Source organism: Falco naumanni, chromosome 1 (assembly GCF_017639655.2).
Source record: "Falco naumanni isolate bFalNau1 chromosome 1, bFalNau1.pat, whole genome shotgun sequence".
Classification (NCBI taxonomy): Eukaryota; Metazoa; Chordata; class Aves; order Falconiformes; family Falconidae; genus Falco; species Falco naumanni.
The window spans coordinates 78163150-78182124 of record NC_054054.1 but is presented as its reverse complement, the minus strand read 5'-3'; the positions used below and the strand labels follow the sequence as shown (position 1 = coordinate 78182124).

Genomic DNA, 18975 nt, shown 5'->3' with positions numbered 1-18975 from the left:
CTGTCCCTGAAAGAGTATATGCTTTTACTTAGGGCTGCAAAGTAGCCAGGTCAAATGAAGGCCGGCTACTTCAGTCAGAGTGGTGGGATAGCTCCCATGAAATTTCAGAGAGATGCTGCTGATGCATGCAACTAAAGGAAAACAGGCTATGTGAGCTAAATGTATGCATATGTAAAGGTATGAAATTGCTTATAGGGAGATTTTCAAAAGAATAAAAGGGAATTGGAAGTATAAATTCAAAATCAGCATTCACTGATTTTTTTCCTTCCTCTGTCTCTTAGCTCTCTTTGGTAACAGAATCCATCAAAGTTCAGCGGTATGCACATCAGCTTGCAGCAGTTCAGATATAGACAGCAACACCAAGAATCACACCCACTGGTGCAAAGATTAGAAAAGCAGTTCAGTCTGTTTGTGTTGGAAAAAGCAGCCTTAATAATTTACCTCTTTAATCTGCTTTTTTTGCTTGAGCAGCTCTGATACTGGATAGGTGGAACTTTAGTAGAAAAACATGAATGCAGCTTCTAACCTGAAATTATCAACATAAGAACAAAAAAAGGCATCGATGCTCTGACCTTCCTCATTTTACCTGTTTTTTTTTGACAAGGCAGCATTTCATTTGCTTTAAACAGGAAGCCCTGCTGTGATAGAGTTGTAGTTCTGTTTGCACTGTTGCCTCTTCCCTGCTGTTTAAATGTCAGTTGTTTTGGATGTGCAAAGACATAAGGCTGTAAAACAGTCTGTGAAGGACTGGCATTTGGAGATCCGAAGAGGAAAATCGCTTATGTAGTAAACTGGCTGGGGAGATTGGCAATGAAACCGGATGGGGGCGGGGGTGGTATTTCAAGGATGCTGCAGTGCTGCCAGCATCACACGCAAAGGCCTGTGTATTTTGTTCCCCAGAAACCCACCTTTTCAGCAGCAGAGCCCACGCAATGAACACCCATCTGCCCCAGAAGGGATAAGCAACTTTCTGTGTAACAGGACAAAATAAGTAAGCAAAACACCTTCCTGAGCCACAGTGTCTTTCAAATTACGTGACTGTCAGGAGGCGAGTGGTGCAGACTGCCTCATCCTGCCCTCTTGTCCCAGCAAGCACCCAGGCAGATCTTTCTGATGCTTTATGGGGGCTGAATTACTGAGTTTTGCATAGTAATTTGAAGTAGTTGTTGAAGTTGTAAGCGAGGGGGTTTTATATGGAAATAAAGATTTAAGCATTATGCAGCCAAAGACTCTAGTCCCCTTTATAGTACCAAGCTATACATATACCATATGTATAATATATCCCATATAGATCCCACAGAGAGAGAGGAAATTTCTGGCATCACCTGTATTATGTCTCAGAGAAGTAGTAAACTAGTCAATAAAAATGAAGGGTTGGATTTGTTTATTTTTTAATGGATTGGAACAGCTATATGCTACTATAGGACAACCAGAGAAGCTAGAAATGAGCTGTAACTTGCATATGCAGCACATGCACATGAGACTGTAAAGTGTTCTAAGAGTTTGTCAGAAATATCTAAATAATAAACACAAAGTAAGGTTAGAGGAAGTTACTGCCTTATCTTATAGCCCAAGCTAGAAGAAGAGATCATGAGAGACACTAGACAGTAGTTTATAAAGAATAAGCCGACACACCACTGGGGCTTCCAGCTAACTTAAGAGTCAGGAAGGCAGCTTCTTCTGATGTTTGAAATCAGCATTCATAGCATAGGCACAGGTACTAAAAGGGAAAGGATGATGAATGGGACTGATAAACCTGCAAGCATCCTTTCAGGGTGTATTTCAAGCTTTTGGATAGCAATTACGGAGGGCATTATTTTTCATTTCAATTTATGTCCTGGTAATCAATTATACAGAGAGGTGGAGGGTAGCCCTTTTGCTTCCCCATTAGAAGAAAGCAAGCAAATAAAAATGAGGATCCTGAATGTAATGAGTTCTTTCCTTTTTCTACCTTCATATCCAGTCAACTGAGCTAACCAAGGACTTGCTGTACACAGCGAGGCTGCCTTTGTTATGGTCTAACCCTTTCTTCATTCCTAGTTCAGCTTGTCCTTGCAATTACTCCTCTGGCTCAAGATGACTCATGGAGGATCTTAATGCTGCAGACCATAAACTGTGCATCCCTATCATTAAAGTTTCACCAGTCACATACAGAAGCGTGATTTAATGTTACCCAGCTCAGGTTTCTTGACCCCTGCACATCATACCGACTAGTACAAGTTCCATAACTCTGTGTTGCCGTGTCCCTCTACTGCAAGTAACCATTATCTCTAAGCTTACACAGTAAATAGGCTTTAAGCCTTTGAGACTGAAACCTCACATTCTTTTATACAGATGTAGATATAGATACAGATGCAGGTGTAGATGTAGATCATATGCATATACACATACATAGATTACAGTTCACACTTGTTACAATAGTTGTGCAAAGCAAATAAATAACAACAACAATAATGTTGTCTGGCCAGATAGACAACAGGACAGAAATATTTTGTGATTTCCTATTTTTGCTCTCAGAGAGCTACAGCATCCCAGCATTAGCTCTGCTATTTGTTCACAGCAACCACAACTATACTACTAAGTTAGTTTGGAGTTTGAATACAGTACCCAGGAAAATGCTTGCTGCCTCACACTGGCTTACCCATTGTAGAAGGATGGAGAATATCCTTCACGCATGGAAATTCAGACATAGAGGCTATACTATAGCTCAATAAAACTGGGAAGTGCACTGTTCTGGCTCTGTGGTCAGATAACATGTACTGGCAGTAACACTCCTACAAATTTTGTGGCCTCAAGTTTCCTCTGCACCTTGTTAGTTGTCCCTCTAGCCCTCAGACATACCTTCAGAGGCTCTGGAGCCAAGGGAGAACTGTACTGCACCCACCAGGGAAGGGGTTTCATAGCGTGAACCAGTGGGTGTGTGCTGTAGATCCTGAGAGCTGACGCTAAGGGCATGTTCGAGGTCTGGTCACTGCTCACGACAGGACAGAGAGAGACGTATCAGTCTTGGCCCTGCTGAGAACAGCAGATGCATGTGTGCATAAGCTCCGTCTGGGAGAGTGCTAGTTGGCAGAGTCCAAAACAGCGCCAAGGAGCATGCTAATTCAGTGCTGTGGACCATCAGCAGCATACTGCTCAGCTTTGCTTTCTATTCCAGATTTATTTAGCAAAATCATTGCAATCACAGGGACTCCCAGCCTTTGCCTCCAGACAGTGTGTAAGCCTCCAGCTTCAGCCATCTGGCACAGCAAGCTGCACCCACACACAGGCAACGTGCAAGCAGTGAGCACGGACCACATGGCACCCAGCGACCCTTTTCCTTGTCTGTGCCCTGCCTTTCCCAGCTCTGCTACAGGGATAGCAACGGTCCCTCTCTCTTTCTAAGGGTCTCAGTGTTCCTGGAAGAAAAAACTGAGAAGTGTTGGGATGGAATACAGTCCACACAGTTAAAATCAGTATTGAAATGATTCCTTAAGGGGTCTCCATTGTTTCCCACAGTATTATTCCAGTAATTAAATTGGAAGTTTGATCAGACACATTTGCCTTCACAAAGAACACATTTAGCAAGGCTGGTAAGCATTTCCTATAGGAAAAGCCTACTGGGTTTAATACATTGACCTAATGGAGTTATGCTTTTCACTGAAACTCTCTGAAAAATAAGTCATAAGTAAACTGATAAAGCCAAATTCATGTTTTAGTTTCAAAATCTATAGTCTTTAGCTTTCATTACAAAGCATCTTCAAAGTCTTAGGTATAAAATCTTATTTGTTTGCATGCTTGCCTCTTGTAAATAATGATGTAGTTTTCTCAAAGTGTGGTATTCATAAAACTTCATTTTTACAGCCTTATGTTATAGTCTACTTTCAAAATAATCAGCCAACACTTATATTGTTTGAAACCTCAAGAATGACAGAAACACAAGGAACTCCTGTGCGGTTCTGTGCAGAGGTAGATGTTCATGCTTGGGAAATGCTCCTCCATTTTATCCCGGTCCTTCACAGCTACAAATGAACCCACATCAAGTGCAAGGAAATCATGAGCACCTCTGTTTGAGATAAAGATTATTAGGTTGCAATGTGTAAAATTTGTTATTTTACGTATAGTTCTTGTATCGTGGGATTTTTATGCAAGAGCAGGGAATTGATCAAGATGCCCCAGTGACTGAGAGCAGGTTAATCACCTGTTCCTGACAAGGCATTCCTACCCCATGAGAAAAACTGGACTGTGGAGCACTGCATTTTTAAGTAGAGGCAGCTTTGGGGGGGAAGAGAGTTTGTTCTACCCCATCTAGGCAGCAGTGCCCAAAGAAGCATCTGGTTCATGCTGTGGTGACAGAGCTGGTGCTGCTGCACAGTCCCATCCCACAACTGCTGCACCCAGCTCTGTCCTGAAGTAGTTATATGTGGGCATAACCACCTGGCGACCCATGGTTTTGTCAGTACAAGAAAATTATCAGTTATTGTAGAGGAATTGTAGAGGAATGAAGGCAGGAACATTGATGACATAGAGCTGTGGGCTGGCTTGGAGGGCGGGGGTGTGGTAGCCTAGCCTAGCCTAGCCTAGCCTAGCCCTGGAAGAGGCAGAGAGGCCAGGCATAGGAGCTACTTATTGAAGTTAACATGGGATGGGATGGGATGGGAAAAGCCTTGTTGCAGCTGGCTAGTTTGGATACTGCTGTGACAATTTCTTACATGTAAAACATTCTTCCCTGCGGGTGTCCCTGCCAGTTTGGTTCTGGTACAAGTAGTGTGTCTGATGGAGGCAGGGGGAAGAAATGAACTACTGAAGTGGCAGAGTCCACCAAGCACTCACGTCATGTATCATTATGAAGTGGCCATCAGCTTTTGGTGCCTTGGGGCACATCAGTGCTAGAGGCAGCAGGAGGTACCAGACCGAGCCTTAACCTAGCGCTAAGGCACACAGGACAGACCAGCCTGAGGAGCTGCTACAGACGGCTGTAGGGTTGACGTGCGGAAATAGACTCTATAACTCGAAAGTTATAAAGTAGGTATGTTTATTGCGCGCAGATGCACGGGGGATCGCTCCTCCACAAGCGTGCATGCCCGAAGTGAGGAACCATCTCACATTTATACATTAAAACAAATGAATATTCAATTAACGCCTATACATATTCGTTACCTAACCCCCGCTTCGTATGTTAATTAGCTTATCAGTCCGTTGCCTGGAATGTGGTGGTCTTGCAGGTTTGTAGGTGATTCATGTCATGTTCTTGTGACCATCCAATCTTTTCCAGCAAGGAGACTTAGCACTCCCTCCCTCTAGATAGCATTCGAATGTCTCTCATCTTTTCTCATTCTCTTTTAAATAGCCCCTTTGTTAGAGAAAGAAGGGCAGGCGTCCGTCTCCCCTTTGTTAGAGGAAGTTAGAGGAAGAAGGGCAGGCATCTCCTCAAAAACTGTAGTTGTCTCCTCAGAGCTGTGTGCCTATGTGACCAGACACCGCACCCATGACTAGTCACCATACCCACATTCCTGAGTAGACATATACAATCACAGTCGGTGTTAAGCGTCCCCATTTCACACTATTTCTCCATATCAGGGTCACCAGCCCAGACTGACCTACAGCTATCTCAGCTCTCCCCGCACCACTATGAAGTTTCCAGGGTGTCTGTGGACACTTACTACCAGTTGTTTTAGAGCTCTGGAAGCTGGACTGTGCTGAACTTGAGAGACAGCAGGTATGTGGCACTTGCACGCTTACGCTCTGTGGAGTCATCTGCATCAGCGTGTTAACTGGGATGAAATGCTGCCAAACGCAATGTGCGTTGGTCTCACAGTGGCATAAACAAGATTCAAAGCACTGTAAAACTGATTCACAATTCCCCAGCCCAGCTGCTGGGAGCAGTCCCCCCAGTCCCGCTGGGGAAGGTTGTCCCTACCTCAGCCCACCTTCAGGTTCATTTCGGTTCTTCTCCTGAAGCCAGAGTGAAAGGACAGCAAGGCTAGATGTTTCACCAGCTTCATTAAATAAATTAAAAAGTCACAGTGCTGCCAACAAACTTCAAAATCTAATTGGGTACAAACAGCTTTTATTTTGGAGGATACCAGTGAGTAGGAGAATTGCCCTAGATTTCCATTTTCCTGTGCAGTCTTGAAGGGATAGAAATAGTTTGGCCCCATGGATGTGTAAGTATAGATCCTACTGCTGAAAATATTCTCTAGGATAGCAGGGTTAGTATATGATGAGAGTTGTGAAGTATACAAATAAAAGTTTGTTTCATATAAACTCCAGTTGTTCAAACTTAGCTTCAGGTCCAAGGCAAACCACAGCCTTATGCAGTATCAGTGAAACAAATTACAGGTTTCTTTCAAGCTAAATTGTGCCTCAATCATCAGATATGTAATTCCACAATCTTTAAGTTTTATAGCTTGAAGCTCTCTTCCTTCCAGAGGAGCTCAGTGAAGTCTGAGAGGGAAAAGATTTTAACACAAGCACCAATTTTTTCATATATCCCATCTGAAATGAGCTTATGAGTAGTACATATGCATTATTCATCCCATGTGCTGGCTAGAATTAATAACACATCCATTGCTTGTGATACATTATCAGTACAGAGCTGTTTACCTATATTGCATTTAGGTGAAATAATGTGCAGACGTAGATTTACTTGCTTGAGAACATGATGTGAATTTTAAGGCTCAAATGATCACAGGAATTTCTCCTCAGAGTTCCTCAGTTTCCCCAGACAACACTGTCCTTTGTGCATGCAATTGATCTGTGCCTTCATTTGCCCTCTTTTCATTTTAACACGTTTCTTTCACTGCTCAGGCTAAGGGAAGAAGGAAAGTCTATAAATCAATTACATCCTTACTAGCCCTGTTCTTGCTCTCTCACATTTTGGAGCAGTCACTCATCCTCTGACTTACTTACATTTCCAGTTTTAGGAGCTTCAGATTTCCTCACTACCCTTGTATTAATTTTCTTTTAAAATAACATCCAATTTACTATTTTTTAAAAAAATAAAGATATGAACATTACTATTGATTGCATAAATAAGCATTTATACTGCAGTATTAAAAGCATGGCTCTTCAGCAGCACTAACCTAGATTTACATAACATCTCTCAGCTTCTTCAGGCAAAGAACCTGTAATTTGGCACAAAGTACCTCCCTTTTGTGAAATGGCATTTATAATGATGGTACCATGTAAACAACTCAGGAATCCAAAGACAAAATTCATCACTTAAGGTCATTATCTGGATTAATATATGAAAAATCCCTGATGGAGTTTAGAAAGTATGAAGCAAGGAAATGGATCATACTAATCTGTGAATTCAGTGGTTCTTTTGTGGTCTGACAGATAAAATGCAGATAATATTTTCCATTCAGTTATTACTTGTAGTGTTACCTAATATAAATTATTAATATTTTGGCAACGTATGTATGTCTATTACACATTTTATACAAGATATGGTAATACCAACAGACAATTATTTCCAACAAACTTAACCCTACCGACAGATTTCGCACAGCTCTGCCATGCTGTTTATATATAAACAGATATGTATACTAAACCCACTTTTTGTCCAGGCTCAGTCCCTCTGTTTTCATTGCTTATGGCCTCAAATCTATTTTTCTTAGATTCACAGCAATATACTTTCTGCTCAGCCTTAGTCTGCTGCTCTACATGGAGATCACAATTCTCAGTGAAGACTATTTACTGATAGGGCTAGGTGAGAGGGCTCAGCGCTGTCCCCACACACTGGACACCCACCCTCACTGGCCCCCCGTAAGACCCCATCCAGCTTACTCATGATTACTTCTCCAGTTGTAGTCCAACGCTTGTAACCCTGAGCAGGCAACATGACTTTTAACACTTGTCCAGAAGCGTGGCCTCAAGATGCAGTGTCCTCCTCTGAGGCAAAAGCCTGAGAGCATCAGGAGAGTGCAGGAGTGCTGCCCTTCTGCCCCCAGGCTCCGTTGCCCTGTGCCCAGGCACTGCTGGGGACACTACAGGTGCAGCTGCACAAAGCTAACTACATACTTACTGCCCGGTACTCTGCCGCTGCCTAAGCCTGGAGACACATTTCTGCCAGTCAGATCCACAAGGCACCAGAACAAGATCTTCCAGGGAGGCTCAGAACTAAGTGCTGATCAGCTAAGATCCTAGATCATATCTGATAGAATTCATGTGGTGGACAGGTCTCCCTTTCACAAGCCAACCCCAAATGAGAGCCAAAACTAAGACCCCCCCCGAGATTAGCACGGTGATACTCACCTTGTTCTCCACTGTATCGCAGTATCTTTATAATAGAAATTATAAGTGAAGGGGGTGGGTGGTGGTGCTAACTTTAATTCTGTCCATATCTGTTTTGATATCCTTGGCCTGGAACCTGAGTGCCAGGCAAAGGTCACAACCGCTTGCCCATAAAATCATATTTGATGTTTAGTTGCTTTCTATACAACAGAACAGCTTTTCTATACAATAGAACAGCCCTAAGAAGATGCACGTTGCTGCCTCAGGAGAGGCTGCAGCATGGGGCCTAGGGCACTTTTCTGAGAACCGAGGCACGTTGGTTCAAATTCTTGCCCTGAATCAGCAATGACATTTCATTTTGGGTGCCCCGCTGCCTGCTTATAAATTCTTCAGAGGGTGGCTGCTGGTGTTCTCCGGCTTTATGTAAAACTTGTGCCTATTCAACAGGAAAAGAACGCAATGCTTTAAAAAAAACTAATTAAAGCACTAACAGGTGAATGGGGAGACCTGGATTCTGGTTTCTATTTCAGGCAAAGCAGAGGCTCCCCTGCAGACTCCTCAGCCCGGCGGTGAGATCCTGCTTACACGTTCATTTTCCCTTAGGGGCAAACGGGGATGAACCCCAAGTTTCCACATCCTTCTGACAGCTGAGATGTGGGGAAACTCTAAGAGATCTTGCTACCTCGGTGCTTTCAGGAAGGAAGAGCCTGATTTTCCTACAGCATGAAGAGGTACCAAAGCGCATAGCTATGTTCCTGCAGGAGGCAAGTCCCGAGGAGCAACTACACCATGCACCAGGCTGTGCCTGCTGGCTCTTGCACATCCCATCTTCAAGCGCCTGCGGGAGAATCCACGGGACACCGTGCGGAGGTCTGTGACCCTAAGGCAGGCACGGACCCAGCACCACCTCCACGCGGGAGACAGCAATGCAGTACATTAGTGCGCCAACCTTGGCTCAACGCGGCGGCTGCAGAGAAAGCGCAGGAAGCAGTAAAATAAAGATACCATGAAAGAGACTGAAAGATAATTTGTAATTAATCACTTTCATACAGGATGACGTAAAGCAGACTTAAAATTATGGAGAATTAGCCAGACAATTGCAGCTTTAGCACATACTGTCATGGTTACTTCAAAACTGTCTACATACCACACTCTAACAGGCTTAAAAGGGTCTCAATGGAACTTTTAAACTATTTGCTTTTTAAATAAAGGAGGCTATTTGTGGCAATAATACTTTTGATGAAGGGTTCAGAGTCAACTGTAACTGATACATATGATTGATGTCCATAATAATCACACATTTCTGTAATCCTTCCTCATCCATAATGATTCTGAGCTTACATTTTGGATATTATTAATACTCAGACAAAAATAACTTGTGGACGATATCATGTTCTCAACATGGTTAAAGAATTAATCTGGTTTTGTAAAACTGTTTAAGAATGATGGATACTTTTTCCTGCTTGAGTAAACACTAGCTAATTCGCCAGACCTCCTTTCTCTGTTCATGGAAATCCAAGTCCAAAAGATTTCATGGATATTTAAAGGATGGCACCAAATACTGCATACAGAAAGATTAATTTCTTCACTTGCTAAGGATCTGATACCATTCATTACACTATTAACACTTCAGTACTGGAGTTTTGTTGGTTTTTAATTTGTAAGAGAGAACACAATGAATTTAGGAACAACATCAAATGGAGAGAAAAAAAATGAGGCAGCTGAAATGTAGCTGTGCAAAGAGACTCCAAGTGAAAGTATCACACTTATTTTTATTCTAGATAAGCAACAGGACAGCTTGGAATAAATATAGATTGAAAATTTCTTCGTCTCTTTAATGACTTCAAAGAGGCTAAACAAAGACACAGAAGAGTTGAACATTGCTGTGTACAACACAGTAAACATTAAAATTTTATACCTGAGCAAAAAAGGAATTTAACTATTAACTACCGCATGCAGAATAACTGATAAGTTATCACATAAACCTAGCACACTGTTATTAGGTTACAGTCATTCAGATGTTCTTAATTTTTACAAAGTCTAAAGATGGAAAAAGCTCCAAGACGAGATGAGTGTGTGACATAAAATCACAATAAGGAAAAGCACATTACCATTTAGCAGCCTTTCCAGAGGACCAAAATTATCTGCTGTTTTATTATCCAGGTAGAAAGCAGCAACAATTCAAAGCCTGTGGAGTTAATAACACACTAGACATTTAAGCAGGTCCTGAAAATGAAAATATTGGCAGTTTATGAAGTGCTCACAGAAGACCTGAGCCTGCATCCCCTGCCCTCAAATGCCACTTTAAAGCACTGCGTTTGCGAGCTATTCCCAGCACAGAATGAAAGGTAGGGATACGGAAGGGAATTACTGATCAGGTCACAGGCTCGTGATTTTCTCACCAGCATAACCACAGCCAATTCTTAAGGAATGACTTTTTTCCCCATTTGATTGATGAAAATGCACATTTAATTTTATGTGGAAAGTTGACCTTTCTTCACATTGAATCTGTTGTTTGGGTGGGGGTGTTTTCCTTTTCTCTTTTCTTTTTTTTTTGCCCTAATACATCTCAAATGCTGTGGTCTGAAGTACTTCAGTACAAGTCAAAAACCAGAAGCATATTTCTCTTCTTATTTCCCTTATCTTTGCAAAAGATGCCTGTGGGAGAGAAGGGGTCTGAAAAATTTGAGATTTAACCAGCACAGTCCATTCCCCCTGGACAGGCTTCATTCTCCTAGCAGACTTCTGCTCTCCCTGATCTCCATACCCAATATAAAAATTACCTGCTCCCACCAGCAATACTCCTGTGCTACAAATCAGCTGTTTGCTTTCCTATAGCAAAACCAGCAAACTCTGCCTTTGGCATTCAGACTTGTTAAAAAGAGATGGGAGGGATGGGAGCGTCTCTTGCCCTGTTAGAGACGGCCATAAACAAAGTCTCTCCCTTCTATTTCCTTGCAGTTGTAACAATTACATACTCTTGATGCCAATCAACTCCCCTCAAATCATACCTGCTACTTTTCTTTCACCATTTATGAATAAAATTATGCATTAAAAATGCACGTGTCAAAACGGATATATCCCTTTGTCCACAACGTATTCGTTTCTTCTTTAAAGTCAGACATCTTAGACATTGGTAGGTTGTGTGAAAGAGTCTCCAGGGAATTGAATCCTCTTTGCTTCCAGTTTCTTCCTGGCTTTGAAAGCCGCTGATACTTCAGGGTGGATGGAGTCCAGCCGCTGTTCACACTGGAAGGCCATGAGGAAGGCCGTCCTGTAGTTGTTATTCATCCAGCCATAGAGAAGGGGGTTAGCAAACGTCGAGCACATGGCAATGACATGAAACACTGTGTAGATGAGTTTGTACTCTTTCAGGTCTAACACCTGACTGTCAATGTCACTGACTAGCTGGAAGGTGTGAAATGGCAGCCAGCTGACAGCAAACACCACAACCACACACACCAGCATCTTGGTGGTTTTCCGCCGCCGGTGGTGGTAGTGGTCATTCCCTGCCCCAGGACTAACGTGGTTCTTGAGCTTGGTCCAAATACAGGTGTAGGCATAGGAGATGACTGCCAGAGGCAGCACATACTGGATCAGGAGCATGGAGATGCTGTAGATGGTGCCGTAGTTGAGCTGCCCCTCCCCTGGCCACTTCTCAGAGCAGACCACGATCTTGAAGTCAGGAATGATCTCAATCAATGAGTACTCACGGAAGATGGCCAGAGGACTTGCCAACAGAGCGCTGACTGCCCAGGCAACTCCTATAATCAGGAAGCTGATCCGCTTGGATATTTTGCTTTCCAAGTGGTAGACGATGCAGCGATGCCGATCCAAAGCGATCACAGTCAAGGTAACAGTAGACACGTGCACGGCAAGAGCCTGGGCATAAGGCACCAGGTGGCACAAGACCGGGCCCAGTTTCCATTCGCCCAACAGCGTGTAAACCAAAGTGAAGGGCAGGCACAACGTGTTCACCAGCAGGTCAGCCACAGCCAGGTTGGCAATGAAGAAGTTCGTCACTGTGCGCATGCTTTTGAACTTGATGATCACGTGGATCACGAGGGAGTTCCCGATCACCCCCAGCAGGATGATGGAGCAGTAAGCGAAGATGAGGATTATCTGCACTTCAACTAGCGTTGTGCTGTCCTTCAGTTCTGGTTTAGGGTCCAGAGCCAATTCGTTGAGCGGTGTGGTGTATCTCGGCAAGTACAGCTTGGTGAACAGCTCCATCTTCGTTTCATCTGTCTGGTTTTCTTCACCTCCTACTTCCAGGCGCCCCATCCTTGCAGCAGCCTGGTCTAAGCAACAGAGTTGGCCCTGAAAACAAAAAGAGTACAAGAACAGGTGGAGAAATCAGTCCTCAGTGGCTAAGACAAGAAGTAACAAGCTAAAGCTACAGCTCTTTCCTCCTCTAACCCACATTCTACGTCGCAGGATTAAGAGATCTGTCTTAATATATTTAAATTCTGTTGCCCTCACATTTGAAGCCCGATCCCATAATATTATTCAGGCATGACTCCTGCTGAAAATTGGGACAGATTTCAAAAGCATTTCAAAGACAAAGTTTGCCTAAGTAAATGCAGAAGGATTAAGATCCTGCTGGGCGGCATATCCTTTTTTTTACAATCCACTACCTAAAACTACTGCTGATCTAGCACAAAACTTCCAGTAATACCTATGGGAATTCTACATGGCACGGCACCATCCAGACTGTTATTAGCATAATAATCTTCCGGCTTTTCCTTAATGGAAAGTGTTTCCTTTAAATTGTTACTGAATTCTTACAGGTTTACTCCCCTCCTTGATACCACAGAACTAATTACCAAGGTCTTTCTTTGAGAAACTTTCTTTCAGGAAAGTTTGTGCCACAAGGCAAGGAAAAATACCACTCTAACAGAACTGAAATAATAGCATTTCTCTGAAGTGACTGTGTAACCTATTCATGCTGAAATTAACTCAAGAAACAATTAAAACTCAGTTATACATAATATTTCCTTTCTGTGTCATGTTTGAGAAAACACAGCTCCTTGGAGGCTGCCGATCAGGGATTCGTTTCTGACTGCAGTCATAGAGAAAAGCTAATCATTCCCCTGCCAATGTCAGTAAAAATTCCACCACTGGCATCAAAATCACATTTTGTTGCCTTCCCTACGCAGGCTGAGCCAAATTCTACGCTGCCCTAAGACTTCAGCAGGCACGGATGGATACATGGATGTTTTACAGTTAACTGCTGACTCAGACTTCAGTCTTAAATAAAATGGGCATGTCCCCACCCAGGCTGCCCAGACCATGGGTGGCATGCTCAGCAGTCACCGTGCACCTGGGGACTCCTTGGCTTGACCTGGGAAAATGCCAAGAACCTGCCGATGCCCAGCGGGCTCACCGATAAAACACCACTGGCTGCTGCAGAGGGGAAAGTCACACCTGAGTTACCAGCTCTGCTTCCCCATTCATACATTCCCGAAGGGAAAGCGAGAGTAGTGAAGAAATGTCACCGTCTGGCCATCAGGTGTTACACATAGCTTAATCCGTCACAAATTCAGGTCTGCCTAAAGAGACAGCCTAGCTATTAATGCCTTTGGTTTCAGATGGGAATTTTTTTTTAAAAAAAAAAATCAGATTCACTTTATTGTAGGTTGTCATCCCTACCTCTGACCCCATTAACTATCTGTGAGTGACATCCTTAGGTGTAATTTCTGAACAGAAAGGAAGGTTGTCTACCAGCAGGTGATGGAGCCCATCTTGTTTGCTTGCATCTCAGACAATACTCCAAAGGATTTCTCAGTGCAAGCTCTTTTTGCAAAAGCAACAGTTAGAATGGGCTGAAAGGCATTTTTCCTCCAACTAAACTGGTCAGAATTAAGCTATAGGGTCTCTGCATTTACTGCACAATTAATAGGGTAAGCCTGAGATGCAAAACGCTGCAAGATACGTATAAGTGTCGGCTGTTCGTGCAAGCTTACTCTGCCAATTTTAGTAATATAAGCAGTTATCAACTACTAGCTTAAGCACGGGTGGCACAGATTCCTCATAAATACACCTTTAGTCCACCAGCTTAAAAAATTAAAAGATCCACCACAATTTGCACAGCCAAGACTATGCAGAAGTTCAGAACTCTGCTCAGCAGTTTCCTTCGACCTGTGTACCTACACCCAAGGAGTATCCTTGCATGTATCATTAATGTAGAGATTTGGTGAGGTCCTAGGACTGTCAAGTGCTCCAAAATCTCATAATTTTTTCAGTGCAAAATAAAGGCAGGTCATATTTATACACTGTAGCAAAAGGGTGGGAGGGAAGGCAAATTTCACAGGTTTTTCCCTTCCTTCCAGGCAGGAGGGTGTAGCTCAGCCAAAGAACGTAGCATCCCTTTCTTCCCAAGAATATTGTCACCTGTTTCTCTAGTCCCTGACTTTCAATTCCTACTTCCAACACACACACCCCTTTTATTTTTTTAGCAAAGCATTCTTTATTCTGCCACTTTCATTTTCTTTGTCACTGCCCTGTTTCAGCTGATGAAAGGCGTTTGGGTCTTGTCAATAAGCAAAAGCTGAGGGAGGTAGGGGGAATGAGCAGGGTTTCACACAGAAATGAGCTGGCCTGCCCATAAACGATGAAATGAACTGGACGAGCCCGACATTGTCGGTGGGACAGTCAGTGGGCAAAGAACCAGCGGGGGAAACCGCAGTGGCGTTTGATATTTCAGGCAGTGTGCCACAGGACCCTTTCTGCTCTTTTCTGGTGTAAACCCTCCCGCTGACAGCATCTATTTGCACACCTTGCACACTGCACGGGCACCGGGGGGTTTGTCCCATTTGCTTTTTCCCCCACAGCCAGGTCCTCAGGGGCGGGTATCACACTGCACCTCACCTGGGGCTGAGGAAAGCCCGCAGAGACCCACCTCGGTGCCGAGAGCGAGTGCCGAGCACGGAACGCGGCATCGCAGGTTTCCAGCGGGACCGCAGTGCCTGCGTTGGGGAACGGCTGGGGGTGCTGGAGCCGCCGGTAGCGGCAAGCGCGCAGCCGGGGCATCGCCGCTCCCCCCCGCTCCCCAACCGGGCCGCCGGGCACTCCAACCGGGAGCGGCGGGCACCCCAGCCGGCTCCGCAGGGACCCCAGCAGGGAGCGGCGGAGACCCCAACAGGGCCGCGGGCAGGCACATCAACCGGGAGCGGCGGGCACCCCAGCCGACTCCGCAGGGACCCAGCCGGGAGCGGCGGGCACATCAACCAGGAGCGGCGGGCACCCCAGCCGGGAGCGGCGGGCACCCCAGCCGGCTCCGCAGGGACCCAGCCGGGAGCGGCGGGCACATCAACCGGCTCCGCGGGCACCCCAGCCGGGAGCGGCGGGGACCCCAGTCGGGAGCGGCGGGCACTCCAGCCGGGAGCGGCGGGCAGGCACATCAACCGGGCGCGGCGGGGACCCCAGCCGGGAGCGGCGGGGACTCCAACCCGCCGCCCCGCGCCGGCCGCACCCCTCGGGCCCCCCCCTCCCCGTTTTCACCCCCTCCCCGTTTTCACCCCCCTCCCGGCCCGAGCGTGGCCACCGCCGGCTCCCACCGCGGCAGCCGGTGCCCAGGGCAGGGCAGGGCGCGCAGCCCGCTCGCCCCGCGGAGGCCCGGCTGCCCCCGCCTCCCACGGCACGGTCCCCCCGCACGCCGCCGCCGCCCCCCGCACACTCACCGGGGCGGCCCTCTCCTCCCTGGCGCTGGGGCTGGGGCAGCGGCGCGGCGCGCCCCGTCGAAAGTTTGGAGGCGGCGGCGGCGGCCCCCGCACGCCGGAGGGGCGGGACGGGGCGGCCCGGGCCGGCCCCGCCGGCTGGGGAAGGGCTCCGAGGAAGGGCTCGGGCGGAGCGGCGGGGCCGCGCCGTGGCTGCGGGCGGGCGGGACGCGGCTCCACCCGCAGGGCTCGGGCGCGGGGGGCGGCTCTGGGCCCCGCTCGCAGGGGCGGCCGCAGCCCCCACGCACCCGGGGGGCGGCACGGCAGCGCTGCCGGCGCGGAAAGGGGGCCTGGGGGTGGGGGTCGCTCCGGGCCCGAGCCTGAGCCTGCTTCCCGGCTTTCCCGGCTCCGGGAAACAGCTCCGAACATCTGCTGAACCCCCTCGGCTGCAAGCACCCGGTTTGCACGGGTTTGCTGTTCCCCGTAAGCAGATGTAGGTACTGCCAGAGCAGGTGTAAGGATGCATACAGCACTTACATACTCTGTCCAGAGCAAAATGAAAGGCTGCATGTTTATTTACCAAGCTGCAAAAGGTAAAGACAACAGCTGCTGGGGTTTTCAGTTCTGTGTTCAGTAACCTTCCAAAAAAATGCTCTCCTGCCAGGCAGCTTAACCCGGGAGCAGCTCCAGCCAGCATTGCTGTCCTTCTGGTAGGGTCCAGCTTAGTTAACTCCATCAGGAGGGTCTACTTAGCATTTTGCTGTGTGCCCGGTGCACCTCTTGTAGGTAAAACTCCTGAGACTCAGCAGAGTGTCTCCTCCGCACAGAGTCTGAGGGCCTGGGTCACCACACGGGGCTTCAGCCCCAGCTGTAGCCCCCAACAACAGGAACCAGGAGGCTTTGCTTATTCCGTGGCTACTGCACGGATGCTTGAAGAATTCCCGGACCTTACAAAAGCTGCTATCCAGAACAGGAGTGCTCCTTTGCTTTCTGTCACTTAGGTAAATTTGCATTAACATTTCTCGTAGTTTCAAGGATCGGCAACATCACCTTCCCTCTTCTGTCCTCCTTTTCTTCCAAAGGAAACTGTTCAAGAGCTCTTCCTTTGTCAAAGGTAAAGTGCCTTGCTTTGGTTATAGCTCAATATTATGCTCTCATCAAGAGCACAGAACATAAACAGAGTATCAAGGAACAACTGTGATTTGCCGTCGGTTTTGAAATTCAAAGCATGTCTTGAGAACCCCCTTGCATCTTTACTAATTCAGGCTGTCTCTTTGCGCAGGGCCTTGCTCTTAGTCCTTCAGCACTTCTGAGACTGCTAATGGAATACTCCCAGCTTGTTGCAAAATAGAGGTCTTTGATGACTGAATAACAAGCCAGGAATTTCAGTTTTCCTACCCCTGCTTATTTCCTTTCCCAAGTCAATTTAATTGTAGGGTTTATTTTTTTGGCCTACCAGCAGATGTAAATACATGGCATAAGTTTTAGTAATTTATGATGTATAATATATGGCTGTAACAGCCTTCAGTTCTTCCCTTTCCTTCTCTTACAAATAGTCAATAGTGGCGTTTCGCTCACCTCAGGGGTGTTGCTATCATGCTCTATTCTGCACACTTTTTCTAGCTTAACGTGTGGTTTTGCTTCTCCTAATGTCTTGGGAAGTGTAGTGAAATGCTACAAGTATTTGCAATCTGTCCAGCTGAGGTTTCCATAGCTAAGGAAAGGCTGTTCCTTACTTTCACTTAGAAACTCCTGGAGAAAGTCAAGAAGATGTACAAATCCCTAGGAGCCAGTGAGGTTGGCTTCCCGTGTAAGGGAGAGAAGGTATTACTTCCTCTTCCAAGGCAATTCTGTGTTCAAGCATGACTGAAATGCTTAATAGGAATGTATTTCCAATAAACAACAGCAGTTTTTATTTCTCCTAACAGAGTGGAATTTAAGGGCCCCATAAACACCACCTTGAACCAAAAACCCCATGAAAACATTAATATCAAGGGCAGAAAGAGTCAAGTAGCAAATGGGTTGTTCAGTATGAAATGTGCTGCTGGGTAACCACCTCCAAAGCACCTGTGGATACTTTTCTTTGTGTGCACTTAATTTCCATCCCATAAACCAGTCATTGAACCACAGAACCGTATATATCAGATGGAACTTCCAGGCATTTTCTTGTCCAATCTCATGCCTAGAGCAGATCTAGATGCAGCAGGTTGCCCCAGGCTATGTCTCCAAGAGGGCTTTAAGTATCTCCAAAGTAAGAGATACTGCCTTCACTGGGCAGCCCATCCCAGGATTTGATGACTTTCACAAAAAGACAAAAATTCTTCAAATCAAGTTAGAATTTCCCATGTTCCAGCTTGTACCAAATGCCTCTTGCCCTAGCCATGTGCTCTTTCCAGTAGTTGTGGACAGGAGTTAGATTTCTCTTTTGCCTCGGCTTCTTTAAGGCTGAACAAACTCGGTTCCCTCAGCCCCACTTTGAAAGTTAACATGGTCCAGCCTCAATCATCTTGGTAGCTCTGTGTTGGACTTATTCCAGTCTGTCAATGTCTTTCTAGCACTGGGAGCCCCAAACTGGACCCAGTATTTCAGATGTGGTCTCACAACTGGTGAATAGAGGGCAATAGCCACTCCTCAACCTGCTGGCTACACTTTTACTATGTCTTGATATAAACTGTAAGTCAGACTGTGTAAGTTGGCTTGCAGTAAATAAATTAGCTGTATGAACTTTAAGTCCCAGCCTCCTATTTAAGGCGAGCCTAGAAATGAGCCTTTATGTGAATATGTATATGTATTAAGGTGAAATATAGATAGTCTAGCTTAACAGCTGAAAAAAATACCTGTTGGAATCAGGTTGATTCTGCTGTGAATTACACTTATGAAGGTATGGCAGGGTGTAAGAAATTTGATATACATATCTTACCTCCAGCAGTATCTGTTTAATACTTTTTTACTGCTAGAAAATTGTCTTGTCAAATTCCGTCCAACCTAGAGTTTTTTTCATTTCTGCCAGCTCCTCAGAAGTTTGCCAGTTTTCAGGAGCAAAAGAAAGATCTGCAGGTAGTACCTAGACTTGAAGCTCTAATGACTTTTGTTTCAGTCA

The 18975-nt window shown here is 45.7% G+C and overlaps 1 protein-coding gene across 1 annotated transcript; it reads right to left on the bottom strand.

Annotated features, from left to right (window-relative positions):
• Window positions 1-10038: 10038 nt before the first annotated feature.
• Window positions 10039-15945, bottom strand: NPY2R (neuropeptide Y receptor Y2). The gene is made up of 2 exons (XM_040582398.1): window positions 15900-15945; window positions 10039-12537 (listed from the first exon to the last, which is right to left on the bottom strand). Exon 2 carries the CDS (start codon window positions 12499-12501, stop codon window positions 11344-11346), a length of 1158 nt encoding a protein of 385 aa, XP_040438332.1. The 5' UTR covers window positions 12502-12537; window positions 15900-15945; the 3' UTR covers window positions 10039-11343.
• Between the last annotated feature and the right edge of the window lie 3030 nt (window positions 15946-18975).